The 25,717-nt window shown below is 55.0% G+C and overlaps 1 protein-coding gene across 2 annotated transcripts; it reads left to right on the top strand.

Annotated features, from left to right (window-relative positions):
• Window positions 1–5,538: 5,538 nt before the first annotated feature.
• On the top strand, window positions 5,539–10,784 carry EDN2 (endothelin 2). 2 transcript variants are annotated; one of them, XM_012646698.1, is made up of 5 exons: window positions 5,597–5,678; window positions 6,038–6,194; window positions 7,679–7,801; window positions 8,731–8,829; window positions 10,691–10,784. In XM_012646698.1, exons 1-5 carry the CDS (start codon window positions 5,615–5,617, stop codon window positions 10,782–10,784), a joined length of 537 nt encoding a protein of 178 aa, XP_012502152.1. In that variant the 5' UTR covers window positions 5,597–5,614. The 2 variants fall into 2 exon arrangements, with proteins under 2 accessions (XP_012502153.1, XP_012502152.1); XM_012646699.1 differs by lacking the exon at window positions 8,731–8,829 and having other exon boundaries at window positions 5,539–5,678.
• Window positions 10,785–25,717: the final 14,933 nt, after the last annotated feature.

Here is a 25,717-nt window from a genome sequence, read left to right on the forward strand (position 1 = left end):
CCTCAGTTTCCTCATCTGAGAGAGGCCAAGGGCCCTTCCATCTGTCTGATTTTCTTCTGAAAGATTATCTCTAGTCTTCATCATTCAAGCATTTTGAAGGTGGTATCAGGCAGGAAAAGGGACCTAGAGCCCCCTCATTAGGAGGGGTGTCTGGTGCATTCCATTTCGCCCCAGTGTTTGGCACAGAGCATGTGCCCAGGCCTGTGCTAGGCCCTGGAGTGGGGATTCCAGAGAGGACCAGGTCTCAACGAGCTCATCATCTCAGCAGGGAAACATGTGACCCTAGGAAATAAACAGTGTACGTTTCCAGGACAAGTGTAACACGCTGTTCAAAGCTTGAAGAGGTCCAATCTCTCCAATCTTGTTTGTCATGAAGGAGGAGAGGTGCATGGGAAGCTGGCTGAGTGGATGCGTGGATGCGAGGATGGATAAACGGTAAGATAATGCGTGGATGGATAGAGGGAAGGAAAGATAGGTGGGTAAATGGATGGATGGATGGATGGGGACATGGGAAGTTGGGCTGATGGGTGGAATGTACGGATGGGTGGGTAGGCGGGTAGACGGGAGGATCGTGGGATAGACATAGGCTGTTGGTCCCACAGCAGATGAGTATAAGGGAAAGTTCTGCCTCATGCTCATCGTGTGACCCTGAGTAAGGCACGTCCTCTGGGACTTCATCTGTAGTGAGAATCATGAAGCCAGCCTGCCTCCCGGGTCTGTTTTGGGGATCCAGTGAAACAAGGATGGACTGTCCGTGCTTTCCTGAGGGCTGTGGCCAGGCCTCGGCCACTGGCCTCTTAGGCGTGGGCTACGTGCTGTGCTTTTGCTGTGGGAGTGAGGCTCTCCTCAGACACAGGGGGGCGGCCTGCCTCTGCTCCTGGGCTCCCCACTTTCCAAGCCTGTCTAGGGCTCTCTGCCTAGAGAAGAGCTGCTGTGTGAGGGCTCCCCAAGGGCAGGGGAGCTGGAAAAGCACACTGGGGACCCACAGGGCTCAGGGCTGGGGCTTTGGAGTCCCACAGGCCTGCTTTCTAACCATGGCTCTGCCACTTCCTAGCTGTCTGACATTGGGCAAGTCACCCTCTCTGAGCCTCAGTTTCCTCATTTATAAAGTAGGGACTAATTACAGTACCTGTCCTACAGGTATGGTGTGACTGTTAATGAAGTTAATGTATGTAAAATGCTTAGCACAGGGCTTGGGCTATATTAGGTGCTCAATAAACACTGTTTACCCTAAACTCCCAAAAGGCTAAGTGGGAAATCAGACCCTTAGCATTTTGGAGGTAACTCAAAAACTTGGAGCCCAGGATTTCCATCCTGGTTGCTGAGTCCCTGAGTTGGTTTTCTTATTTCGAATAGTCCAGCAGGATCACATGACCTCCTGACAAGGGTGCCTTGACTGAGCACTATCTGCTTTGGGCTGAAGTTCCAGCAGTTCCGTGGGCCTCGCTGACCCTGTTCTGATTACTCTTAGATTAATAACAAACAGAGCATGTGAATTATTCTTTTAAAAGTGCCGTTTATGTGGGAGATATAAATCTTTCCAAAGGGGCTGAGGTGGAGGGAGGAGGAGAACCAACAGGGGGGTGTCCTCCGAGGGAAGCCGTGGAAACCAGGGGAGCTGGTCCCACAGGCTGAGGCTGCCCTAGTGGAGACCCAGTGTGGGGACGATGGTGTGGGCGGTGGCAGGCCCTGCTGGCTCAGTGTGAGCTCTGGCTGATGGCAGGAGGCCCAGACCACCCACCAGAAAGAGGCCCTGAGGGTGAGTAGCCCCGGGCCCTAGTGGGGGCAGCCCGACCCACAGCCTTTGGGACAAATGGTGATGGGAATGTCTGAACCTCCTGAGTCCCCAAGCTCCAGCCCAGGCTGGCTCCAGGGCCAAACCCTCCCCAGCACCCAGTCCCTGCAGGCTCCCGACATCTCCCCCTGACCAGCCCCTCTTCCCAGCTACTCACTCTGCTAGGCCACCTGCACGCTATGTGCCAGCAACCAAGACATTGTGTCCCTTCCATCAAGGCTGCAGACAGAACTTCCTGAAACCTGGCGGGGCCAGTTGGCGATGGGGAAATGACAAGTTTTCCAGAGGTGAGCGGATGGACGGCCCCAAGCTGGGAACAAGAGTCTGCTGTGCCTCTGCTGGGCAAGTTCTAAACTCAGGTCAGCTTGACTCTGATTGCCACAGGCAGTCAGCGCTCAGAACACCTCTCCCTGAAGTCAGTGGGAAGGCAGGACACCGGAGGCCAGAGAAGGGCTGAGACTAGCCCAAGGCCACACAGCATGAACAGCAGAGCTGGGACAAAGCCTCCTGCTCTAAGGCCTCGACTGCAATACCAGGCATCTGCTCCAGCCCATCCCTGCCCTGTGGGACAACTTCACCAGGACACTTAATTCTCACTCCCATGCGTCCTCCATCCAGCACAGTGTCCACATCTGCTGGACAGCTGCTCCAGTGCCACCATATTTACCCTTAGTGCTGGGGCTATAGAAGGAGTTTGGGTTGCACAGGGAGACAGACTGGCCGCGTCCCAGTGGCCTGGCCTTCCTGCAGTGGGGTCCTTTCCCAAGGAGACCCAGGATCCTGGGCTCAGCTGGGACCCCGGGAGAGTTTTGCAGGTGTACAGGAAAGGGCAGGGCTGAATTAGGAGCCAAGAGAACATGCCCAGCCCCATCACTGACTTGAGCGAGTTGCTCTTCCTCTTGGACCTCAGTTGTCTCATCTACCAAATGGGAGTGGAGACGGGGATTTCTGCAGGACAGTGTCTAGCCCAGCATCTCCCCCAGAAATACACTCACCTGCTGTCTTCTGCCTGCCTCCCCTCCACACATTGCTCCTTCTCGGACTGGGCTGGTTCCGAGCATAAGGGGAACAAATCATTTTGTGTGCAAAACGATTCCCTCCAATTCCGACAGGGTGTCCCTCTGTGGATCCTGCCCCTCTCCCGGGCAGGTGGCAGAGCCAGAGCAGTGGGGCCAGGGGGCCGTGCAGCCCAGCCACCTAGAGGGCACAGGGATGGTTATGGGGGGCAGGGGCGTGCAGCCAGACCAGCCAGGAGGGGGGTAGGTGACTGTCAGGGCCCAGGCTAAGAGACCCAGAGGTCTGGGGCTGGCTGTTCTTTGACTCAGCTTCATTTTTCTCTACCTGGAAACCAACTCGTCAGAGGGGCAGCGCTGTTCCCGGAATGGTTTCATCCCCTAAAACCTGCGCTCGCTCAGGTTCCTGGGCCTGCTCAGGTTCCCGGGCCCGGACTCTCCATTTCACCGGAGCCCTGCTAGCCCAGCTCAAGCCGAGGGCAGGGAAGGGGGGAAACCGGAGCCCGCCCGGCTTGCAGCTCCCTGCATTGACCCCACAGGCCCGGGCAGCAGCCCCTGCCCTGCCGTCATCCTTGTTTCACATCAGGGACGGATCCTGTCTCTGGGGCTATTTAATTCTTCTATTATGTTTCCCAGACTCAGAGCCTCTGGTTCCCTATTGTCCTGAGCAGGCACTTTGCATTCGTGTAAAGATTAGACGCCTTAGAACCTTCCCTCTTCTCCCTGTGGTCTTTCTCTTTGACTCTCTCAAATCCCAGTTCTTTCTTTCTCCTACGCGCTGCTTCCTTGTTCTCCCTTGCGCTCTGCCTGTCTTTATCTGCCTCCCTGTTTGCTTTCCTGCCCGGCCTGACCCCTCCTTCTCCCTGCTGACCTGTTTTTGCTTCTTTCTGCTCTTCATGGTCCAGTGGTTCAAGTTCTCTATTCCCGCCCCCCATCCCCTCCCCCACCCTGCTTAATTCCTTGTTTATATTCTCTCGGAGGCGAGTAGAGATGACTGGGAGCATTGCTCACCTCGTTCCAGAAATACTCTTCCAAATTCTTAGAGAGGCACATGTGGGAGGGCAGCGAGCATTGCACGAGTCACTTGTGCTTTGCTGGAGAGACGAAGCTCAGGGTTCTGCCACCTGCCAGCGGTGTGGCCCTGGCTGGGCCTGCTCCTCTCTGTGCCTCCTCTTGGGCAGTCATGGAGCTGACTCCCAGATGGTAACTGCTGCCTCCTGGGGTTGTGGTGAAGATGAGCACATAGTAGGTGGTCAGGAAATGTGTGTTCTTGCTTCCGCTGCAGCCAGCCCAGCCTCAGGGAAGGAGGATGGTGCTGACCAGTACTTCCCTCCACGGCTTCTGCCCGCATGTCCCAGGATCTTGCTCTGGACACGCCCCAGAAAGAAGCTAAATTGCCTGTTCCTGGTGGTCATTGATTTTCCCCTTCATGACTGTCTGATGACAAAGGAGTTGCTGAATACAGGAACTAAAAATTGGGCAGCCTGGGTTCCACAGTTCAAGGCCAGGGGTGTATAACTTCACTGCCACCTCCAGAGAGCACTCACGGGGCCCCAGACGACGCACAGGGCAGGCTGCAGGGTCTGCCTTCTCTGGAGTTCTGGCCCTCGAGGTTGCAGAGGAGACAAGCCCAGTGTCATGAGTCCGTGGGAATTCCGAGAAACAGGAGAGCCTTTCCCACTGTGGCTGGAGACCGGGTTCCTGAGAAGACTTTGGCAGGAAGTGGACTCTGAGTCAGGCCTGGGCGGGAGGAGAGAGTGCCACTGTCCTCTCCAGTAAGGCTTCAGGGCCAGCAGAGGGGCCAGGAGAAATGCCACCCCCAGGGACCCCCCACTGCCTTGCCTTTTTTGCAGACAGTAGCCACTGAGGTGAGCTGAGACATCCTGTTGTGTCCAGGACAGGAGGCCATGCAAGGGCCACTTTGTGTGTGTGCCCACAGGGGCATCTTTCTGGAAAGGGCTGTGAAGCACCTGCTCAGTCTCCAGGGGGCCTGTAAGCTGAACATGTTAAGCACTCCCCTGTTTTGGCCTTATTTTGCAAATAAGGAAACTGAGGTCCAAGAGGGCCGTCCTTGCTGTGGCTACATAGCTGAGGAGCTTGTGGAAGGGACCAGAACTCTTGCCCAGGCCCTGGGTTGGTGGGGGAGGGGCAATTCCTGGGGGAGGTGGGGATGAGGCAGCTCTGGCTGGTCAGAGGTCAGACGTGAGCTGTGTCCTTCACTAAAGGAAGCAGGCCCAGAGAGGGCTCTGACTCGCCCAAGGCCACACAGCCTTGAGTGGTCCTTCCACCTCCCACACAACGGAGGGGTGTCCTTAGTCTGGTTGGCAGTGGGCAGGCAAAATGGATGGCAGGGTCTCCTCCAAGGAGGGGGAGGGTATTGCTCATGGGACCTCCCCCTCCAAACTCTCAGCTCCCAACAAGACCTGTGGGTCAGCCACAGAGCGGGGAGGAGGCTGGGGCACTTTGGGAGCAACTTGAGGAAGTGCAGCAGGATGGCAGGGGGCCCCTGGGAACAGCAGGGGAGCCCCAGGACTCCTAGAGGTGCTCCAGGTTCAGGGGAGGAGCAGGCTTCCCTCCGCCCTCACCAGGGAGGCTGGGGCGAGCCAGGTGCCTGGGGAGGAGGCGGCGTCCCTGGCTCCCAGCCCACCGGTGCAGCAGGGCAGGGCTGGACCAGCAGGGGCGGGGCCTTGGTGTTAAAAGAGGCAGCCAGGGCACAGAGGCAATGAGCTCTCTGCTCTGCTTAGCAGCGGGACACTGGCAACAGGCACTCCCTGCTCCAGTCCAGCCTGCACGCTCCGCCGCCGCTATGGTCTCCGTGCCCACTGCCTGGTGCTCCGTCGCTCTAGCCCTGCTCGTGGCCCTGCACGAAGGTGAGCCGCCCTGGCCTCACCTGCTGCTGCTGCAGCCCCCGGGTCTGGCTGTCGGGTGTCTCCACCTGGGGCTGCAGTGCCCCCAAGCTAGCTGGGGGCATACAGGGGCGGGAGACCGGCAGCAGCGGTGGTGGGCAGAGGGGGCTCTGCAAGAGCAGAGGTGCCCAGGCACAGGGCAGCCACTGGCCCTTCCCGCAAGGCTGCTAGGGCTTCCCTGGGCTGGCCCGGAGCTCCTGAGCAGCAAGAGAGAGCCGACTTCCTCAACTGTGCAAGAGGAGGTGCCAGCGGGTCCACCATCCCGGACTGTGCCAGGCACCCCAACCCACCTCTCCGCCTCTCTCTCCCTCCTGTGTGTGCAGGGAAGGGCCAGGCTGCTGCCACCCTGGAGCAGCCGGCGCCCTCACCCCACGCCCGAGGCGCCCACCTGCGGCTTCGCCGTTGTTCCTGCAGCTCCTGGCTCGACAAGGAGTGCGTCTATTTCTGCCACCTGGACATCATCTGGGTGAACACTCCCGGGTGAGCACCCATGGGCATCTAGGCGGGAGCTGCCAGGGTGGGGGCTACTGGCATGCTGGGGGGAACCTCTGCCACAGCCCAGCTCTCAACTGTATCAATAGTTACCAGTTATTGTTTCAACTCCCACGTGGGGACTCCCTGAGCCATGTGGAGGGCTGTCTCCTGAGAATTCTCACAACAGCCTGTTAAGAAAGTGTTGGCTCCGTTTTCCAGATCAGAGTACTGAGGCTCAGAGAGGTTAAGTGCCTTCCCTAAGGTCACACAGGAAGGAGTAAGTGGTAGGCTCCATCCTCGCTCTGTGGATGCCAGAGCTCACACCCACTCTGCCATGCTGCCTCTGCATGCTCTTCTAAGAATAATACGACTAATGACAGCACGTCTTCACTGTGCCAGGCCCTGTGCCAAGCTTGGCATGTGCATTATCCTGTCATGAGCCCCTTACCCTCCCCATGAGGCAGGCACTGCTGTTGTCCCCAAACGACAGGTGAGAAACCTGCCTTGTGTTACCCGGCTGAGCCCTGGTGGGAGCCCAGCGCTGTCTGTTCAGGCTGCACCCCCGCTGCCTCCAGGCTACTGCATACCTCACTCTGAAGTTTCTGTGTTTGTATTTTTTTTTTCCCTTCCCCAAATTGCAAAAGGCAAGAGAAGCCCGGCACGTAAGCGTGTGTGGAGCTAATCCGCATCCAAACACTCGCTCAGGGCGGGAACGCTGCCAGTCCCTGCGTGCCGGGTCTACCTGGAGTCATTACAACTCCAACCACACGGTCTAAAATTAGCTCTGTCACCCAAAGGTGCTGGTCCGACCAGCCACAGGGCCCCTGCCCTTCCCTTGGCCAGCCTCGATCAGACTCTGAATCTGAAATCAACCCCACCCAAAGACACACACACACACACACACACACACACACACACGCACACGCACACGCACATGCACACACACACCATTTGTAAGTCTCTAAGGCACATTTGTTACCCCTCTAGGCAAGTGGTGACCAGGTGGGGGTGGCTTAGCTGTGAGCCTGTGTGTTTAATTCTCTGAGATGAAGCATCCTCCCTTCCTCCAGGGCTGGCTGAAAGCCTTCTTTGAGAACAGGGCGACCAGCCTGGCTCCATCAGCTTGAGTTCCTGTCTGGGAGGACTCCAGGGCTCCTAAATTTGGGGGAGGGGACCACAAGTTCCACCCCTTCTTCCTCATGCTGGGAGCTCCCACGGAGCCGAGCCGGGCCCAGAGAGGGGAGGGGTCTTGTCCGGGGCTACCCAGAACTTGTGGAGGAGCCTGTGACTTTAGTGGTGGGACTTCTTAAAGTCAGGGGCTGATCGCTTTTCACAGTCACCCTGGTGGCATGGGTGGCTGTCCCAGTGTGTATTGTGGACAGTCCCTGCTTGCCAGTGGTTGTGGCTTATCTAATCTTCCTCTCTCTCTCTCTCTCTCTCTCTCTCTCCACCCACCCCCCATCACTACCTTGCTGGCTGCCTGCCCACAGACAGACAGCTCCTTATGGCCTGGGAAACCCGCCAAGACGCCGGCGCCGCTCCCTGCCAAGGCGCTGTGAGTGCTCCAGCATCAGGGACCCCGCCTGTGCCACCTTCTGCCATCAAAGGCCCTGGTAGGTGGGCACCCAGCCTGCGGGGGCAAGGGGTAGTTGCTCTCCTGCACCTGCCCTGGGGAGCATGTATCTGGAGAGCAGCAGAGGAGCAGAGTCAGGGCGAGCAGGGTGCTGCGGGTCCATAGGCCACCGTGGGTCACCCCCGAGTGGCGCCCACTGCCCCGCCCTGGGGGCTTCTGAGAGTACTCATGCCCTCAATCCTGGGCAGGAGGGAGTCCTCCCAGGTGACAGCTGAGGCAGAGCAGGCCCAGAGAGGGGATAGGACTTGTTCTGTCTGGCCACACAGCTGGTCAGAAGGAGGGCTGGGCCTTCAACTTTGGTCTGTCAGATCAAGTCCCACTGGGCTTTGGATTCCGACCTGAGGCTCAGGGGACTTTGGAACTTGCTAGGAGGAGAAATAACGTCTGCAATTGGGAAGCCACGGCACCATCCCAGGGTTGTCACAGAGTTGCTGGGGGGGCTTTGCCAAGTCTCCTAAATTCCCTGGGCCTCAGTTTTCTCATCTGTAAAATGGGTGGGAGATTCTGTTCCTTCCCTCCTCCCTTCCCGAATGGAGTATTCGGGAAAGCAGGAACTGGTTTCAAAATCCCAAGCTCCAGTTCCCATGATGGTTTACAAGAAACTCCTCCCCTGGGGTTCAAGCTGTGTCTCCGCCCCTGCCTCAGTTTCCCCTGCAGCTGCAGGTGGCTGAATTCTGGGAAGGCCGGCCACCCAGCTGACTATTTCTGAGCTAAGAACACATTCCAGGTAGCTCAGTTTTCCTCAGTCCCCACCCCACTTGGGAAAGGAAGGGTGCCAGGTGCACAGGGATGGAAATGGATCTGCTCCTAGGCAGGTGGGGGTGGGGTGGGGGCTGGGCTGCGCCTGCAGCCAGGTGGCTTCAGGGCCCTGGACAGCCCCTCACTTGGGCCCTAATGCTGTTCATTCAGGGCTGAAGCCGGGGCAGTCCCAAGCGGCAAGTTTCCTGCAGACGTGTTCCAGACTGGGAAGACGTGGGCCACTGCAGGAGAGCTCCTCCAGAAGCTAAGGTGAGGGGCACCTGCACAGATTGAGCACCTGCTGTATGCCTTGCACCTTCTTCTTATTCTCCATGTGAGGCAGGACCAGGTCCTCACGGGTCAGCTAAGAGAACTGAGTCTCAGAGAGGTGAAGCCACATGCCCACAGTCACGCAGTACTCAGTGGTATCTGGCCAACTCCGGAGTCTGTGCTCTTACCCACTACACTCTTCGCTACCACCCAGCCTGGAAGTGGACTTTTTAGAGGGTTCAATGGCTCACGACTGGGAAGGACCATGGTTGTTGGTTCAGGTTGTGTTTGAATCGAACATCTCCACGTGCTGGAGTGCAGAGAGCCGACTGCCTGGCCTCCTCCCTCCCAGCTGCCTAGACCAGATCTCCTCCCTGGTAGCCTCAGCGTGGCTCAGCTCGAGGCTTGGCACCCAGGAGGGGCCCATGAATGTTTGTCCAAACAAACTGACTTGAGAACAGAAACTCGCATCTGGGCAGGCAGCAGAGTGGCTGAATGATCTGAACCCCAATCCTGCCCCCCAACAAGCTATGTGACCTCGGGCTTGTCGCTGAACCTCTCTGTGCTTCAGGTTCCTGTTTCTGGAACAGGGAAATAGTGCCATCAGCCCCTAGGGTTGTTGCGAAGTTAGGTGAACTGACACACATGAACTGGGTTGTGCAAGGTCTGGCGCCCCTGGGAGCTCCAGCAATGTCAGCTGTCCCCACTTCTGTCACTGAGGGCTCCTGCAGACTGGCCAGGGTTTCCCAGCTCTTCAGGGTTTCCCATGTTTGGAGGGAAACAGAAAAATAGGAGAAAAGTCAGGATGGTGGATGGGCAGGACCCAGCATATGCTTAGGAACCATCTAAGGATGAAAAAAATCAGGGCTGAGTATGGTGGCTCACGCCTGTAATCCTAGCACTCCGGGAGGCCGAGGAGGGAGGATCACTTGAGCTCAGGAGTTCGAGACCAGCCTGAGCAAGAGTGAGACCCCATCTCTACTAAAAATGGAAAAAAATTAGCCAGGCGTGGTGGTGTGCACCTGTAGTCCCAGATACTTGGGAGGCTGAAGCAGGAGGATCGCTAGAGCCCAGGAGTTTGACGTTGCTGTGAGCTAGGCTGATGCCACAGCACTCTAGGCTGGGCAGCAAAGCCAGACTCTGTCTCAAAAAAAAAAAAAAAAAAAATCAGGATATGACTTTGCAAATTCACAACACTTGATAGTATGCAAAGCTTGCTGTGCCAATTTTGTACTCATTCTCACAAGCAGTCCAGGCCTGTTTTCATTTTACAGGCCAAGAAAGGGGCTCAGAGAGGCTGAGACCCCTGCCCAAGTTCCCACAGCTGGGAACTGAAGCCAACCTCCTAGTTCCCAGGCTAGAACTCTTGGTGCCAGAAAGTGACCACCTGGATGACACCAGGGCCCTGGCCAGGATCTCAGTCAGGTTCAAAGGGCAGTGAGGACCCATATTTGCCTGGGCTGGGCTGCCTTGAGCTGGGCCCTGAAGAATGGGTAGAACTGTAGTAGGTGGAGTTTGGGTGAGGCAGGGAAGGTACACAGCCTGGAGGAACATCAGGAGCAAAGGTGTGGAAGTGGGAGGACAGATCACTGGAGATGACACGGGGCTGTTCTTGGCTGTCTGGTCATTCCGGCAGCATTTGATGTTGAACATCAGCTTTGTCAAAGCCCCTGTAGGCAGAGAAGCTTCTAGGCCTGGTCTTCCCTGCTCTTGATGTGCAGACCTTGTTTTCAGGCTGTGGCCCCCTCTGACCCCGGAATCTGGTCAAGGGCTCTCGTTTCCATTAACCCTGCCTCTCCCGGGGAGCTCCTCAACAGTCCTTATCTCCTGAGATGCTAAGTAGATCCTTCTCCGTTCCCAGGGACATTTCTGCAGCCAAGATCCACTTTGCCAAGCGACAGCAGGAGGCGACAAGGAAGCCCAGGCCCACACACTCCAGGTGGAGGAAGAGATAGTGCTGTGAGCTGGAGGAACGTCAGGAAGGAAGCCTGTGTGGAGACAGGAGGAGAGGAGCCCCTTTGCTTCCTGGGCCAGGGTCTCGGTCCCAGCCAGCTGGACCCACTTGCGGGGCTTGGCACAAGCTCTGACCTCCCCACCCTGTGATGGGGCCTCCCTCAAGGCAGCTCCGTGGCATCACGCTGCCCAGGAAAGCCCTTGGCCTCCAGACTGCAGAGCGGCCTCCCAGCGCCGGCTGCTGGTGCACAGCCCTGCTGAAAGGAACTGCGTGGAAGCACGTTAATCTGGAGGCTGCGTCCTGGGGACAGTCCTGTCTACTGGGCTACACACCAGGAGCAACCACGCAGCAGTGGACACTCACGCCTAAGCCAGCCCTGGAGGCTGGATGGGTCCCCCAGGAGCCAGTGTCCTGGCAGGCCCTGTCTGTCCTCTCCATCCCTCCCTCCCCAGGGTCCTTGTACCCTCCTACCCTTTGGACACTCCTGGTGAGAAGGACCTGCTCGGCTTTACCCATCTGTATATAACGTATTTGCTCTAAGAACTTTGAGAATCCCAATTATTTATTTAATGTATTTTTCTAGACCCTCAATTATTTACCTGTGACCTTGTGTTTGTAATAAATGCTGAAATGGTACTTTGGTATTTTGCCTTGGCTGAGAGGGAGGGTGGTGGGAGGCTCCTCTCAGGAAGGGGCCGCTAGGGGGACAGAGGACAGGGAGGAAAGGCCCCAGGGGGTGTGGCTGGAGCCCTGGGTTCCACTCCCACCCTTGCTGGGCGTCTCTGGCTGCCAACCTGCCCTCTCTGGGTTTGTTTGCCTGTCGTGTGCCCAGACAGCCATCTGCAGCTGTGATGTCAGGATTCCAGGACCTTCGTTGCCACTAGGACAGTAACCGACAGTCAGGCCTCTCCGAAGAGCATGTTTGGAAGAAGCCAAGACCATGAGGGTGCGGGGACCCCTCCTGCTCCAGCTGCCCTGTCCCACCGGGGCTGACTGCAAGGCCCAGAGCAAATCTGTCCAGTGAGGGATGAGGCCAGGCCGATCCTAAGGCTATGTGCACCCTGGTGGTCAGTGACAGGTGCTGTGGGGGGTCCATAACCTGGCCCTGGTCTTGCCCCTCGCCCTGGGCCTTGGGAAGGCCCTGCTGAAGTGGGGTGGACTCTTCGCTGACCGAGGAAGTCCAGGGCTGCGGCACTGGGTTCGCCAATCCTGCCACAGCCCACGAAGCAGCCTACCTGGGTCCCAGGGACAGTCTGCAGCCAGGGCCAATCCTGCTGGCGGCTGCCTGGACTCACGGCCTCCACTCCACCAAATCCCCCGGCAAGCGAGTGTGCGCGTTTCCCGCAGCCGGCCTGCGCCAGCTCAGGGATACTGTGGACTGAGATGTGATTACGTGCACACTGCTCCGATCCTGCCTGGTCTGCAAAGCCAGCTCTGGCTCCCTCAGGGAAGAATAACATGTTGATGTGTATTGAGCTCCTGCTGTATACTAGCACTTTGTCCAAATGAACTCATTTTATCCTCACAACCCTGTGACATAGGTACTTTTATTATCCCCCATTTTACAGACTAGGAAACTGATGCACAGTGAAGGCACGTGACTGTCCTCAGTTTGCACAGCTAGTAAGTGGTGGCAGCAGAATCGGAACCCAGGCCGTCTGGCTCCAGAGTTGGTGGTGTGTGCGTGCGTGACAAATGTCTGCTGACTGAATTCATGGATCACCACTGCGTGGGACCTCGAGCAAATCTTTTTCTGTCTAAGCCTCAGTTTTTCATGTAGAAAATGGGAAGCGACAATCCCTACCGCACGGGGTGGTGTAAGCACCTATTACGATGCCAGGCTCAGCCCGGGGCCGGATGGGGCAGAGGCCGCCTGTCGGCTGTCACTGCAACTGTGATGAGTGGGAGGGACGGTGCTCAAGGGCGTGGGGCTGGCTGGGGTGGGGAGGGGTGGACAGAGGAAGACTCTGGACAAAGGTGCCACTGCTATGGCCCCAAAAGATGACATGAAATAAATAGAAAGACTCAAAGGACTCAGATAAATAGGAAGAAAATGGAGGGAATCCCAGGCAGGGGGAACAGGGAGGGTGAAGGTGCGGAAGTTAGAGTGACAAGGGAGGGTCCTCGGGAGGTCCCCAGGTGACCAGAGCATGGCAAGGTGAGAAGAGCAGGAGGTGAAGCCAGACAGCCCTTGAAGGCCCGGTTAGGAGCCTGGACTTCCTCTCGTGGGCCGTGGGGGACCACGAAAGGTCTGTGCACAGCAGGGGCCTGGGCAGAGCTGGGCACTGGAAATAAGCCCCGAGGGCTAGTCGGGGCTGAGGGAGAGCGAGGGGACAGGTGGTGGGGAAGCAAAGTCCTAGCAACCCTAGGGGTCCTCAGTGCGTCCCAGGCGGTGACCGGGATACTGCGATGCCAGGGGAACCTCACCTGGGGAACCCAAAGCAACAGCCAATGGCCCGGCCGGGCAGCTGGGTGGGGCAGCCCCGGGACCGCAGCTGCCGTGGGGCCCGGCAGAGGCATAAGGGGATCCTGGTGCAGGGTGCGTTGGAAGCTTAAGGAAGCAGATGTTCTCCACTCTTGGCACAGGCTCCAGTGGCCCTTGGCCAGGGTTCAGAGATCAGTGACCCACATGATTGAGCAACAGAGACGATTAAAGAGGAGACCCAGGAGGCAGGCACAGGCCAGGGCGATGCCGCAGTCCCTTAGTCCCTTAGATCCTTCTTCCTGGGAAACAGGGGCCTCTGGCTTGGGCCCTGCACTTTAGGGCCCCTGCTCAGGCCCTTATGCAGGCGTACCTCTCTCTAAGGGACAAATTTGCAAGGTAGTGGGGTCACGTGTGCCCGAAGCCTGTACCCACTCCTGGACCACACTCCAGGTAGCTGGGCCCCAACAGTGTAGGGGAAGGTGGGCTTGAGTTTGGGAAGGAGCAGAGAAAACTTTGCGAGGAGCAGCTGCCAGGTTGAACCGGCCCCTGGGAAAAAACGTGTCTAAATTTCAGGAAGCTTGGGTTTTATGGGGCAAAATCTCCCCTTTTCCTGCTTTTTCTGTAAGTACAGTACCATTGTTTTTCGAGGCTTTTTGAGCCAAATTTGTGTTCCTTTTGATTGGAGCACTAGACAGAGACAGGCCAGAAGGGGGCATAGGACGACCCAGATTTATTCGGGTTCCGTGGACAGAGGCTGCGGGGCAGCGAGCAGCTGGGCCCTGCATCCGAGCTGTGCAGCCTGGTCCCTTCAGGCACAGCGAGGCTGCAGACTGGGCCCGTTGCTGCCTCTCCCTGCCCATCACTCAGGAAAGAGCCCCTGCGAATGTCCCCCCCATCCCTTATTGAAAATAGAGTCCAGGGAGCTGGGTTTTCAGTTCAGAAAAGTCATTTGCTGATCAGGGTGATAAATTATTGGAATGTAGCCACCCATTCATTCAATTATGAATAATCACCTCTGGAGAGACTCTTGCGAGCAAGACAGACACAGCCCCTGCCCTCACAGGCCAAGAGAGAGCCGTTGAAGAAAACACTTGTTAAATATTAAGATAAAAATAATAGCTGACATTTATTGAGCACCTACTAAGTGCTTTCCACAGCAATCTTATGGAACAAGTTCTATCATTATTACTCCCATTTAATAGAAGAGGTAACTGAAGCACAGAGAGGTTAAGTAACATGCTCAAAGTCACACAGGGAGTATGTAGCTTAGCTGGGATTTAAACCCCAGGCTGTTAACTTCTATGCTGTCTTACCTCTCTGGTAGGATACATCCACCCTGTGACGTAGCCCCTGGGGAGGGGAAGCCCAGGGTGGCTTCCTGGAGGAGGTGACATCTAGGGAGTCAGTCGAGTGAAGGAGGAGGGTGGAGAAGAGGGTTCCAGGCAGAGGGAACAGCTTGGATGAAGGTTTCCTTCTTCACAGGAAGAGAGCTATTCCCAGCCTCCTTCAAGGAGTAAACGGAGGAGGGGCCTGGGAAAGGCTGGAGGGGCAGGCAGGAATGGGCAGTACCCTCCTGAGCCCAGAACACACCCTGGGGGGTGCTCTAGGCCGGGGAGACCTACATCACTGTCACCAGTGACATCACTGTCACCCCCCTCCCATAGCCTCAGGACATGTCTCCAGGAGACAGGCTACCATGCCAGAATGCCCTCCACTCGGGCTCGTGCCTCTGGGAACCACACTTGCTGCCCTCAGGGGTCCCGCAGGCTGGCAGGGAAGACAGACAAGGGCAAAGTGAAGGGACACGTTATGAGCTGGCCTTCCAGCTGGGAGCGGGGAGTGTTGAAAGTGGGTGGGGTTTGCATGTGCTGGGACAAGGGAAAGGGCATCGCAGCTGGGGGACGGCGTGGGGTGTATCTGGCCAGAGCGTGGAAGAGTCCAGGGAGAGGCAGCGGCCTGATCAGCAGGGCCAGGCTGGGAATAGCGTCCAGTGCCAGGAATTTGAACGTGAGTGATGGGGAGCCAGTGCAGGCTGCTCGGCAAGGGAGAGCCAGGACGGGAGCTTATGGTCGGCCCCTCCCTGGCCAGGGCCTCCCAGCCCCTCTCGGGGGAGAGCAGAGTGTGGGCCTCACCTTGGCCTGCCAGGGATCCAAGCCAAGAGCCCTCGGCAGCACAGAAGGGGGCCGTGTGCGGGCCCGCCGGGAGCCCTGGAAGAGGAATGCAGCCTAATTAATTCTCTGCAGCTCACAGGGCCTCGCCTTGTGGGAGCAGCTGCCAGGACAGGCCTGCCAGGACGCCACCAGCCCAGCCTGCTGTCGCTCAGCGCTGAAGGCAGCGAGGGCGACTGCAGGCAGGGACCGGGGGCAGGAACTCGGGGGGCGGGGAGGGTGGGACAACCCCTTGCCTCCAGGCACACACGTGTCCTCCAGCTCCGTCACAGCCAATAAAACAATCATAGGAACAGTAACACTGAGGCTCGGAGGCCCTGCTGGTGCCTGAGTGCAAGTGAGTGTGTCGTACTCGCTTCTCTAACACTCACAAGAACCAGCGAGGAACATACTGTTATTATCTCCACTTTGCAGATGAGGAAACTGAGGCTCAGAGAGGGGAGTCTCCCTGCCCAGGGTCATGCAATCAGAAAGCAAAATCAGGGAAGCTGGGATGTGTACCCAGGCAATCTGGGCCCCAGGACTGCATTCATCATAAGCACCATGCCGTGCTGGTTCAGCAAGGGAAACTGAGGCCCTGGGGAGATGGGATGCCTTTCCCAAGGACAGTTGGCTAAAACAGGGCCTGGGGACACTGAATGGAGTGAGGACCTGCCAGGGAAAAGGCCACGCCCCTAGCCTCTGCTTGAATTTTCTCCTCCTGAGGTTTCCCATGGGGTTAACCCTCCCCTGGCCTGCAGGTCACCCTTAGGGATATGTGGCTCACTACTTCTGGGAAAGTCAGGCTGTAGGAAGTGCCCATGTCCCTCTGGGGCCTCCTCCTATTTGGTCCCAGTTCTGCTGCCTGGGCCCTGTGCCAGAAGCCCTGTAATCAGCATCACCAGCAGGTCTCATGCTGGCTGCGCATGTTCAGAGAACCTTCCCAACAACCCCATCGGCCCCTCCACAGGACGCAGATGCCAGCCGAGGCTCAGAGTGGTGCAGGGATGGGCTGACCAAGGCCTTAGAACTAGAAAATGACAGAGCCAGGACGGACTCAGACTGGCTTGACACCAAGACTCTGCCCCTCCTAGACAGCAGACCAGGAGGGCAGTGTAGCCACATCATGCCCCTCTCTGAGCCTCAGTGTCCTCATCTGCCACGTGGAAATGAGAGGCCTGACCTTATGGGGTTGTCTTGAAGTTCATGAACAACAGCTGACACTAAAGGCACTGAATATGTGTCAGATAATGTCCTAAGTACTTTCTTTAATTTTTAAAAATTTTCTAAACAATATTTTATTCATGCTTACATAATATATCATTATAAGGCTGTCCTATAATGCATTTGTTACCCCGTAGGTGTATATTTAAGCTTGTTCAATTTCCCACTGAAGGAGGTCAGAATTTGCCACAGCAAAATATGCCACTTTTGCATAAAGATTGTTTTGAACTAAAGTCAGTTAATAAGCAGGACGAGCTTTTAGGAAGAGCTTTTTGCCTTCCCCGTCTGCCTAAATGCGGGACATAAATTTCCCTTTGTGAAGATGCTTCTCCTCCCCTCTCCTGTACCAGGAAGAGCACAAACATTAGCACTGAAGACAGAAAGTCAGCGCCAAGCTGAGTCTGCATAAAGCTTACTGAAATCTCTCTTATCTCCCATTAATTCGCCCCATATTTACCTTCCCACAATTTGCCAGCCCTCGGGGCCCACCCCCTTTTCCTTCGTCACTTCTCCACAAATTGATCGCCCTTGGTTAAAATGGTATATAAGCCCCTGGGTCTAACTGCCTCTTTGGGTCTTCACTTCTTTTCTAGGAAGGCCTTCATGCACATAAAAATTAAAGTATTAACATCAAATAAACTTTCTATGCTTTTTCTCCCATTAATTTGTTTTTTGTCACTTTAATTTGCAGGCCCCAGTGATAGAATATAAGAGGGGAGAGGGAAGGATTTTTTTCCTCCCCTACACTACGAATAAAATAACACTGTGTGGTACACTTGTACATGAATGTTTCTGTTTATTCCTTATTCACTTTTTTGCTACATATTTTTATGGATATAATTTATGCACTATAAAATTCACCCTTTTAAAGTTCACAGTTCGGTGGTTTTTTAGTATACAATAAATCCTCACTTAACAGCATTGATAGGTTCTTGGAAACTGCAACTTTAAGCAAAATGACATTTTTCTCATCAACGTTACAACAAAATGCCTTTGAAGGAAACGTTATTCAAGGACCTCTGTATGTAGTTTTGTTTCAATTAAAGTCACAATTTGCAAGAACCTATTAACAACGTTAAGTGAGGACTTACTATATTCACAAAGTTATACAATCATCACCACTATTGAATTCCAGAAGATTTTTACCACCCCCAAAGGAAATTCTTTACCTACTAGCAGTCACTCCCCAAGTCCCCCACCCCACCCCCAAGCCCTAGGCAACTACTAATCTACAATTGTCTCTATAAATTTGCCTGTTCTGGACATTTCATATAAATGAAATTGTACAGTACGGGCCTTTTGTGTCTGTCTTCTTTCACTTAGCATAATATTGTCAAGGTCCATCCATGTTGTAGCATGTATCCTTTTTGTGGCCAAATAATAGTCCATTTGAAGGATAGATCACATTTTGTTTGTCCATTCATCCGCTGATGGACATTTGGGTTGTTTCCATTTTTTGGTCTAAGTAGTTTACTTGAACCCTCAATGAGGTGCTATTAGTATCATTGTATAGACAAGAGACTGAGATCCAGAGAGGTTAATAACCCACCCAAGGTCATGGAGCTAGTGAGCAGCAGTGGGGGGCTTCGCCCTGGAGTCTGGCTCCAGAGACAATGGCCGTGACCACTGCACCCTAGCACCCTGGCACTGTACCGCCGCCTCTGTCAAAGTGATTCCGTGCACCCAGCAAACTGCACCAGAGGAGGCACCCAGTGAGCTCTTAGCAAGGGGTGGCCATTCTCAGCAGCATTTCTGAAGGTGGCAGAGCCAGGGGCTGCCAGGCAGGACTTCAAGGTAGGGCAAGGATGTCAGGACACGCAGTGATAAAGAATTATCATCTCAACACACAGATGATTCTCCCAGAAAGAGGACATTTCTCCATACCGAGGTGGGCTCTCTCCCTCCACCGAGCATCCCAGAGACCATTTCTCCACCCATCCCCACCTGGGAAGCCAAGGCTGCTCCTCCCTTGGCCCCAGCACCGTGCCACTGGGCAGCAGAGGAGGGATCCTTGCGTGGGGTCAAGGTCAGAGCTGCGGTCCTGGTCAGCACTGCCCAAAGCATGGCTTCGGGAGGGTCTCTGCCTCCTCCGGGCCTCCATCTGTGAAATAATGGGACAAGAAATCTTAATGCTTTCTAATCAATTCTAAAGGTAATATAGAATATGAACAAAATCTGTGGCTAAAAATTGGAAAAAATATAGGAATGTCTAGAATAAAAAGAAAGTCTCTCTGCCTCCTTACACCAAAAATGGGGTAGGTAGCGTTGTTCTATGGGTTCGGATATATACTTCACATCTAACTTTCTAGAGGTGTTGTAAAATAATAAATGGACACATAAATCTTACTCTCCTGTGACCCACTTTCCTGACACCATAGAACTCACTCCAGCCCAGCACACACGGACCCTCCTCAGTCTCAGCTGCGACAGCTCCGTGTGGTCCACAGCAGGGACAAGCCACCGTTTGCCGACTGCTGCCGTGTGGATGGCCTCCCGTTACTGCTGTTACAAACACGCTACAGTAGGCGCCTTGCTGGTACATTGTTGTTCAAAGCACAGACTGTTAGAAGTGAAATCGCTGGGCCGAAGGGCATGCACATTTTAAATATTCTGTCAAAAATGGGGCTCAGGTTTGTACTCCTGCTGCGGGGTGGGGGGGCAGGTGCCCATTTCCTTGCATCTTTTCCAGCACGGAGCTTTATTTCTCTCTTATATTTGTTGATCTGATGGGGAGAGCGTTTCTTAACCTGGAATCTGATGTTCAAGAGAGATAAACCCGGCTGGACTCTGCGGAAGGGGTGAGGGGCATGGAGACCCACTCACGTCCCTCTTGCTCCGCGGTTGATACAGAGGATCCCTCTGTGTCTTCCAGGGCTGGTATCTAGGATCTTGCTCAGCCACGGGTCTGTCCCTCTGGGGCTGGCTTTAGCCCCCAGCCTCGCCTCTCTGTCCTTCCCCCACGCCAGGCCCCCGGGGGAGCTGGGGCATGGGAGAGGGACTGGCCAGTCTTCCTTCCCAGCTGACCCCACCTCCATTACAGATGTGCCTTTTAGCGGGGACCTTACGAAGACAGCATGTGCATCTGAAAGCATGTGACATCAATGAGGGGACTTTTGGCACCTGTACCTGCAGGTGTTTTGAAGGGGGGACCAGAAGGGGTCCTGGTTGCCTTTCAGCCTGTGGTCCAAACTGGCTTTCTGCAGAAGGCTGGAACCCAGTATTGCTTCTGCCTGGGCTTTGCTGTGTAGACCCAGCATGCTGCTGTCCCTTCTGGGCTCCAGGCTCCCACTTCAGCTGGCTGCCAGTCTGGGGACATCCATCCCAGGGAGTAGGTGCAGAGTCTGCCACCACTAGAGGCCCCACACATGCCACACACAGGAATTACCCCAGGGTGGGAGGAGGGCAGATTGGGGCTGGGGAGGGCAGAGGAAGCGAGTGCACCCATGCCCCTCAGGGCCAGGAGTCTGAGGCTCCCTCTCGGTGACTTTATATGCTGGAGTCCCACCTGGCTAATACGAGATGTATGTGTGCGCATGAGTCACTTATGTGTGAGCACACATGCACACAAGGGTATGCCTGTGTACAACATGTGTTCCCGTGTCAGCGACTGCGGATACTTCTGCATGTCTACAGGTATTTGGGTTTGCGTCTCCTGTGACGGGTGTTCACGTGCAACCCTCATATATGTATGCTCCTGTTGTATGTATGCGTACGTTCCTGTTGACATGCACTTGTGTGTGACTGTTAGTGTCCCCGTGTGTGTGTCTTTGCCTGGTTGTAGCTGCACAGATAGATGTGTTTGCATACATGAGGATGCATGTGCACCTGTGGGATGTGCATGACAGTGCATGAATGCGAAACGCAGGTGCACATGAGTGACATGAGCACGTGTGTGGGGGCGATGTGTCTGAGTATGTGTAAGAGCACATGCAGGAAGTGAGGCGCACATTGGTGTGTGGATTGGGAGTGTAGATGTGGATCCAGACGTGCGGGAGTGTGCGTGTGCGCACAGCTATGCGTGAGAATACTGCCGTGATTCCCTTCAGATGTGAGTACACGGAGGTGTGCATTTGCAGAGAGTGGGAGGGGACGCCCCTGGAGGCACCACCCCTCGGGGTCTGTGGGACATGACATTCCTCCAGCCCCCATCCCCACGTGGCCTGGACCTCTATCTCCTCCTACTCCTGCTGAGGGACAATATCACTGTATAAACTCTAAGCACCTTGTTTTATTTACATGCAGATTAATTATTTTAGTAATTAGCAAGTCATTATAAATCTTATGTATTTTAAAAACAAACATGGCTATATAACAGATGCAAAATTCAGATGGGATTCGAACAAAAAGCATGGGAGTGGAGAGTTTCCCACCCCCACCCTTCAGGGGGTCTGGGGTCACAGTGTTGGATAAGCCTGCAGGGGTGGGGGGGTCAGGAAGGGGAGCGGAGGGAGGAGCCAGAGCAGAAAGCCAGTTTCTGAGGCTGCCGCCCCAGCTCCATCCCCAGCCCCTGGGTCTTGGGTGGGGGCAGGGGGTGGACAGACAGCCCTGGCCTGGAACTCAGGAGGCTGTAGGCCAGCCTCTGCTCTACCAGCAGCTGGGCCAGGCCTGTCCACAGCCTCATCTGTAGCATCTGGAGCTTCTGTTGCAAGGAAGCTCCAGCATCTGCCCACCTTCTCCGCTTCCTCCCTCCTGCACCCAGAACGATCTCTACCCACACCTCCACCCCCACCTGCACTGCCTCCTTCACAAACTTCTACCTACCTGTCAAAGCCCATGCCCGTGTCACCACTTGGCCACATATTTGTGTGTCTTCCCAACTGGACTGTGGACTCTCTAGGGCAAGGTCAGGCTCAGAGCATTCTTGAGTCCCCACAGCCCATCCCAGCCGGGCATGGCTTAGATATCAGTCACTGTTTGATGTTAAAAATTCCCTTCCCTTCCCTCAAGATAAGGAGGGAACTGAAGTGGGAGCAAGGGCTCTGTGAACGGCAATGTTTGGCACAAACAGCAGGTCGCTGGGTGCCCCCAGACCAGGTGAGTCAACCTGACCTTTGCCCTGGAGGAGGGAAGGGAAAGCGACATTTATCCCTCTCCTCCTGGCTGGCAGCACCCAGGCCACTTACAAGTCTTATCGCTTTTGAGCCTCACCACACACCTGCAAGCAAGCAGTGTTTTATTCCCACTCCACAGAAACTGCCCCTCAGAGAAGATGAGTCGGCAGTAGGGCTAGGGCGAGGCCTCTGTCGCCAGAGCCATCTCTGGGCTCTCTGGGTCACAAGCTTTCTCCCCCATTTTCAAACCCCACCACATCCCTGGCACTGAGCGGGTGTCTGTAACTCTGCCCCAGGGGCAGCAGAAAGTGCCCAGAGATGAGAGTTCCTGCCCTCGGGAGCAGCCCTTGGAGATGGATAAGTGAATCTGGGGTGGTGGGTAAGTGCCCCAGTTCTCTCGCCCCTTGGGCAGGATGGCTCTGAGGCTTGCTCCACACACGGGACCTGGTAGGGTCAGAAGCAGCTCAGTGGAGGTCTGTCCGGAGCAACCCTGAGGAGCCCTGGCAGGCGGAAGCCAGCACAGCTGCTGCCCTGGGCTGCACGCAGGGCCAGGTAGGGCGTGGGGCTGCGTGTGCACCAAGGGAGGAGGGCGCGGGTGTGAGCCAGGCTGCCAGCGGGAAACAGGGCTTATCTCAGGCCCGAGGCTGCACCTGCACCTCCCTCCCTCTACAGAAGTGCTGCTCAGGTATCCGCACCCCGGCAGATGCAGGGAGGACCCACCTGGAAAACCCCAGGCCCTCAGCAGGCCTCCTTGGCTTGGGTCCTTCCAGGCAGAGCATGAAGGCTGCCTGGGGTAGGGCCCTGGAGGTGAGTCTGAGCAACTCGGTGCCATTCTCTGGGCCTCAGTTTCCCGTTCATAAAATGGTACAGGGCCTGGGTGGGGGTGAAGAAGTGAACGAAGTGATCTCAGCACCCCTTTGGAGGCTCACATTCTCCAATTCTTGCCAGACAGTCATTTGCACACAAACATCAGATGTGGCCTATCATGCCCCTCCTCCCTACATGCCTTCAGAAGCAGGTATTAATTAACCAAGACGCATAAAGTTCTGATGGTGGAAACTCAAGCACTGGAAAAGACGTGGCTTGACTTTGGGGGTCGGCCTTCCGTATACCCTTCAAAGCAAGCAGCCTCATGAAGTGAGAAGGTCACAGTCTTTAGTGCCAGATGGACTTGGGTTCAAATTCTGTGTGACTCAGAGAAGTCCCTTAACCTCTCCGAGCTTCAGCTTCCTTGGCTGTGAAATGGGCTAACAATGCCCCGCTGGTCCCAGGTAAACATCTGCAATCTCCTTTAATCCTCAGTCAGGCGAGGAAGCAACTCTGATTCCCAACTGATAGAAGAGGCCGTTGGAGGCCCAGAGAAGAGTGTGCGGGCACTAAGGAAGCCAGGCTCCACTCGCGTGGGTACAGAGTGCTCCGGACCTGGCTAGCCCCTGCCCAGGAAATTCTGGACCTCTCAGCCCCAGCCTCCACCTTGCCTGGGTCATGTTCTGTCCATCCCAGCTTTTCTCCTGCCTGGCCTGGCCCTGACCCGAGGCTCACCCACTGCCCCACCTCCTGCACCTGGCTGGTGGGGCAGCTCGGGCTGGGCCTGCAGTCTCCACCCTGCTCTGGGATACCTTTGGCCCCGCTACACCAGGAGCTGGGCCAGGAGTTTAAAGGGACCACAGTCTGATTCTACTGCCTTGAGAAGCTCCTCAGAGTCTCAGAGCAGGCATGTCCCAGCCAGAGAAGGATGCTGGGACCCATTGACATTAACCTGGAGGAGGGACCAGAGGCCTCCTTGGTTACACTAACTGGGATCAGGACAGCAGAAAGGGCAGGGGGTTGGAAGGCGAAAACTGAAGTCGAAGCAGACAACGGACCAGCAATTCCACTTCTAGGTATATACTCAAAAGAAATGCCTAGATACGTTCACAAAAAAAAATGTGTACTAGAATGTTCATAGTAGCACTATTTATGGTCACTCAAACTGGCAACTACCCAGAAGCCTAGCAATAGCAGAATGATTATACAAATTGAACTACAACTGCACAAAACCATATAGACAATCTCTCGAACAAAAAGTACGAAATAGTAGATACCATAATATTCCATTTATATACAGTTTTAATACAGGCAAAACTAATCTCTGTGTTAGAAGTCAGGGTGGTGATTTCCCTGGGGACGAGTGACTGAAGTTGGGCAGGAGGGGCTTCTGGGGTGGGGTCAAGTTTCATTTCTGGCTCCAGATGCAGGCTGTACGGGTGTTTTCAGTTTGTGAAAAGTCATTGAGCAGTATATGTATGATGTGTTCACCCTTCTGGATGAACATTATGCTTTTGAACTTCATAAAAATTGAATCTTACGGTATGCACTTCGGCGTGTCTGGCTTCTTTTGCACAACATGGTATTTTCGAGATTCATCCATGTTGTTATGTGTAACAGAAGCTTCTTCTTTTTCATTGCTGTATAGTATTTCATTGTGTGAATATACCATGATGTGTTTATTTAGTCTGTTGTTGGAAGTTGGGTTGTTTCCAGGTCAGAGATATTACAAAGAGTGCTGCTTTGACTACTTTTGCACCTGTCTTTTGGCAAACATATGTATGTATTTCTGGGGTATACCTAGGAGGGAAGTTGCTAGGTCATAGGGTCTATATACCTTCAGCTTTATTAGATACTGACAGGTTTCCAAGCTGGTTTACCAATTCACACTTCCGCCAGCTGAGTATGACAGTTTCCCAACCTCGCCAGCACCCGGTATGGTCAAATTTCCTTCTGGTGTGGGAGAAATGGTACCACATTGTGGTTACGATTTGCAATTCCCTGATGCCTAATGAAGTTGAGCAGCTGTCTTAGTTGGGTTCCCTGCAAATAGACCTGGAGACAACCAGTAGAGAACAAGTAGTTTATCTGGCAGGTGTATTGGTCTGCTCAGACTGCCACAACAAAATACCACAGACTGGGTGGCTTAAACAACAAAAATTAATTTTCTCACAGTCTGGAGGCTGGAAAGTCCAAGATTAAGGTGCAGAGGGGGTTCTGTTTCTGGCGAGGCTTCTCTTCTTGGTTTGTGGACAGCCACCTTCTCTCTGTGTCCTCATGTGGCTTCTTCTCTGTGTGTGTGGACAGAGAGGTCTCTAGTGTCTCTTCCTCTTCTTAGAAGGACACCAGTCCTATGGGATTAAGCCCCTCCTCCCTTATACCCTCATTTAACCTTAATTACCTCCCTGAAGGTAGTTATCTCCAAACTCAATCACATGGGAGGTTAGGGCTTCAACATACGAATTTGGGGAGGCACAGATCAGTCCAGGGCAGCAGGTGAGCCTAGGAGAAGCTAGAGGGGAGTCAGGGAGGAGACAGGACAAATAGGCCCGTGTGTTAACAAGCCAGCTGCCACTTTGGCCATCTGGAGCTTCATCCTCAGGGAGACTCTGGGGAATGGTGTAAACCACACGCCTTAGGGTTGTCCCACCCATGGAGCAAGAAGCTGCATTTTCACACACCAGCTCCTGTTGGTCGTGGGTTGAGGGTTATTTCAGGGTGTATGTGTGTGGGGAGGGGTGTGTTAACTCCCTGCCCCTTCCCAAGCTCTGCGGACACCGCTGGGCTGGGTGCTGCAGGCACCACCGTTGGAGGAGCGCGCTGCTGCAGCACGCCATCTCGTGCCACTCACCGTGGGATTCCGGCTGTCGTGAAGTAGCTTTTCATGCGGAGCTGGATTTCAAATTGTGAGTATTGACTAGCCAGGCAGGTGAGGGCATTCCAGCAGGCGGACAGTGTGGACAAAGGCTTTGAGGGAGGAATACATTGTCTAGCCTGGGGCTACATCAAGAAGGGGACTGTCCCCAATCCAGCTCCCAAAACAAAAAGCATCCCAAAATCCAAGAATGCCTCCTGTAGCCAGGAGACACAGATATCTCCCCAGCAGAGAGGCTCCAGGCTAGGCCCATGCCCTGGCCGGAGGGCAAGGAGGACAATTCCCAGGGTGGCAGATGCTGCTCTGTCCCTCAGAGGCCAGGCCACAGTGTGGAAGTCAGGGGTGTCAGGGGCTGACCCCAGGGGTTGGGCCTGAACAAAGGACTGAGCTAAGGCAGAGGGTATA

Source organism: Propithecus coquereli, unplaced genomic scaffold, assembly GCF_000956105.1.
Source record: "Propithecus coquereli isolate 6110/MARCELLA unplaced genomic scaffold, Pcoq_1.0 Scaffold249, whole genome shotgun sequence".
NCBI classification, from domain to species: domain Eukaryota; kingdom Metazoa; phylum Chordata; class Mammalia; order Primates; family Indriidae; genus Propithecus; species Propithecus coquereli.

Excerpts from the sequence above, each read along its gene's own strand:
- EDN2 (XM_012646698.1), top strand. The coding sequence starts at position 5,615 with ATGGTCTCCGTGCCCACTGCCTGGTGCTCCGTCGCTCTAGCCCTGCTC. Across the intron at positions 6,195-7,678 it reads ATCTGGGTGAACACTCCCGG|ACAGACAGCTCCTTATGGCC; the intron begins GTGAGCACCCAT and ends GCCTGCCCACAG. Across the intron at positions 7,802-8,730 it reads TTCTGCCATCAAAGGCCCTG|GGCTGAAGCCGGGGCAGTCC; the intron begins GTAGGTGGGCAC and ends CTGTTCATTCAG.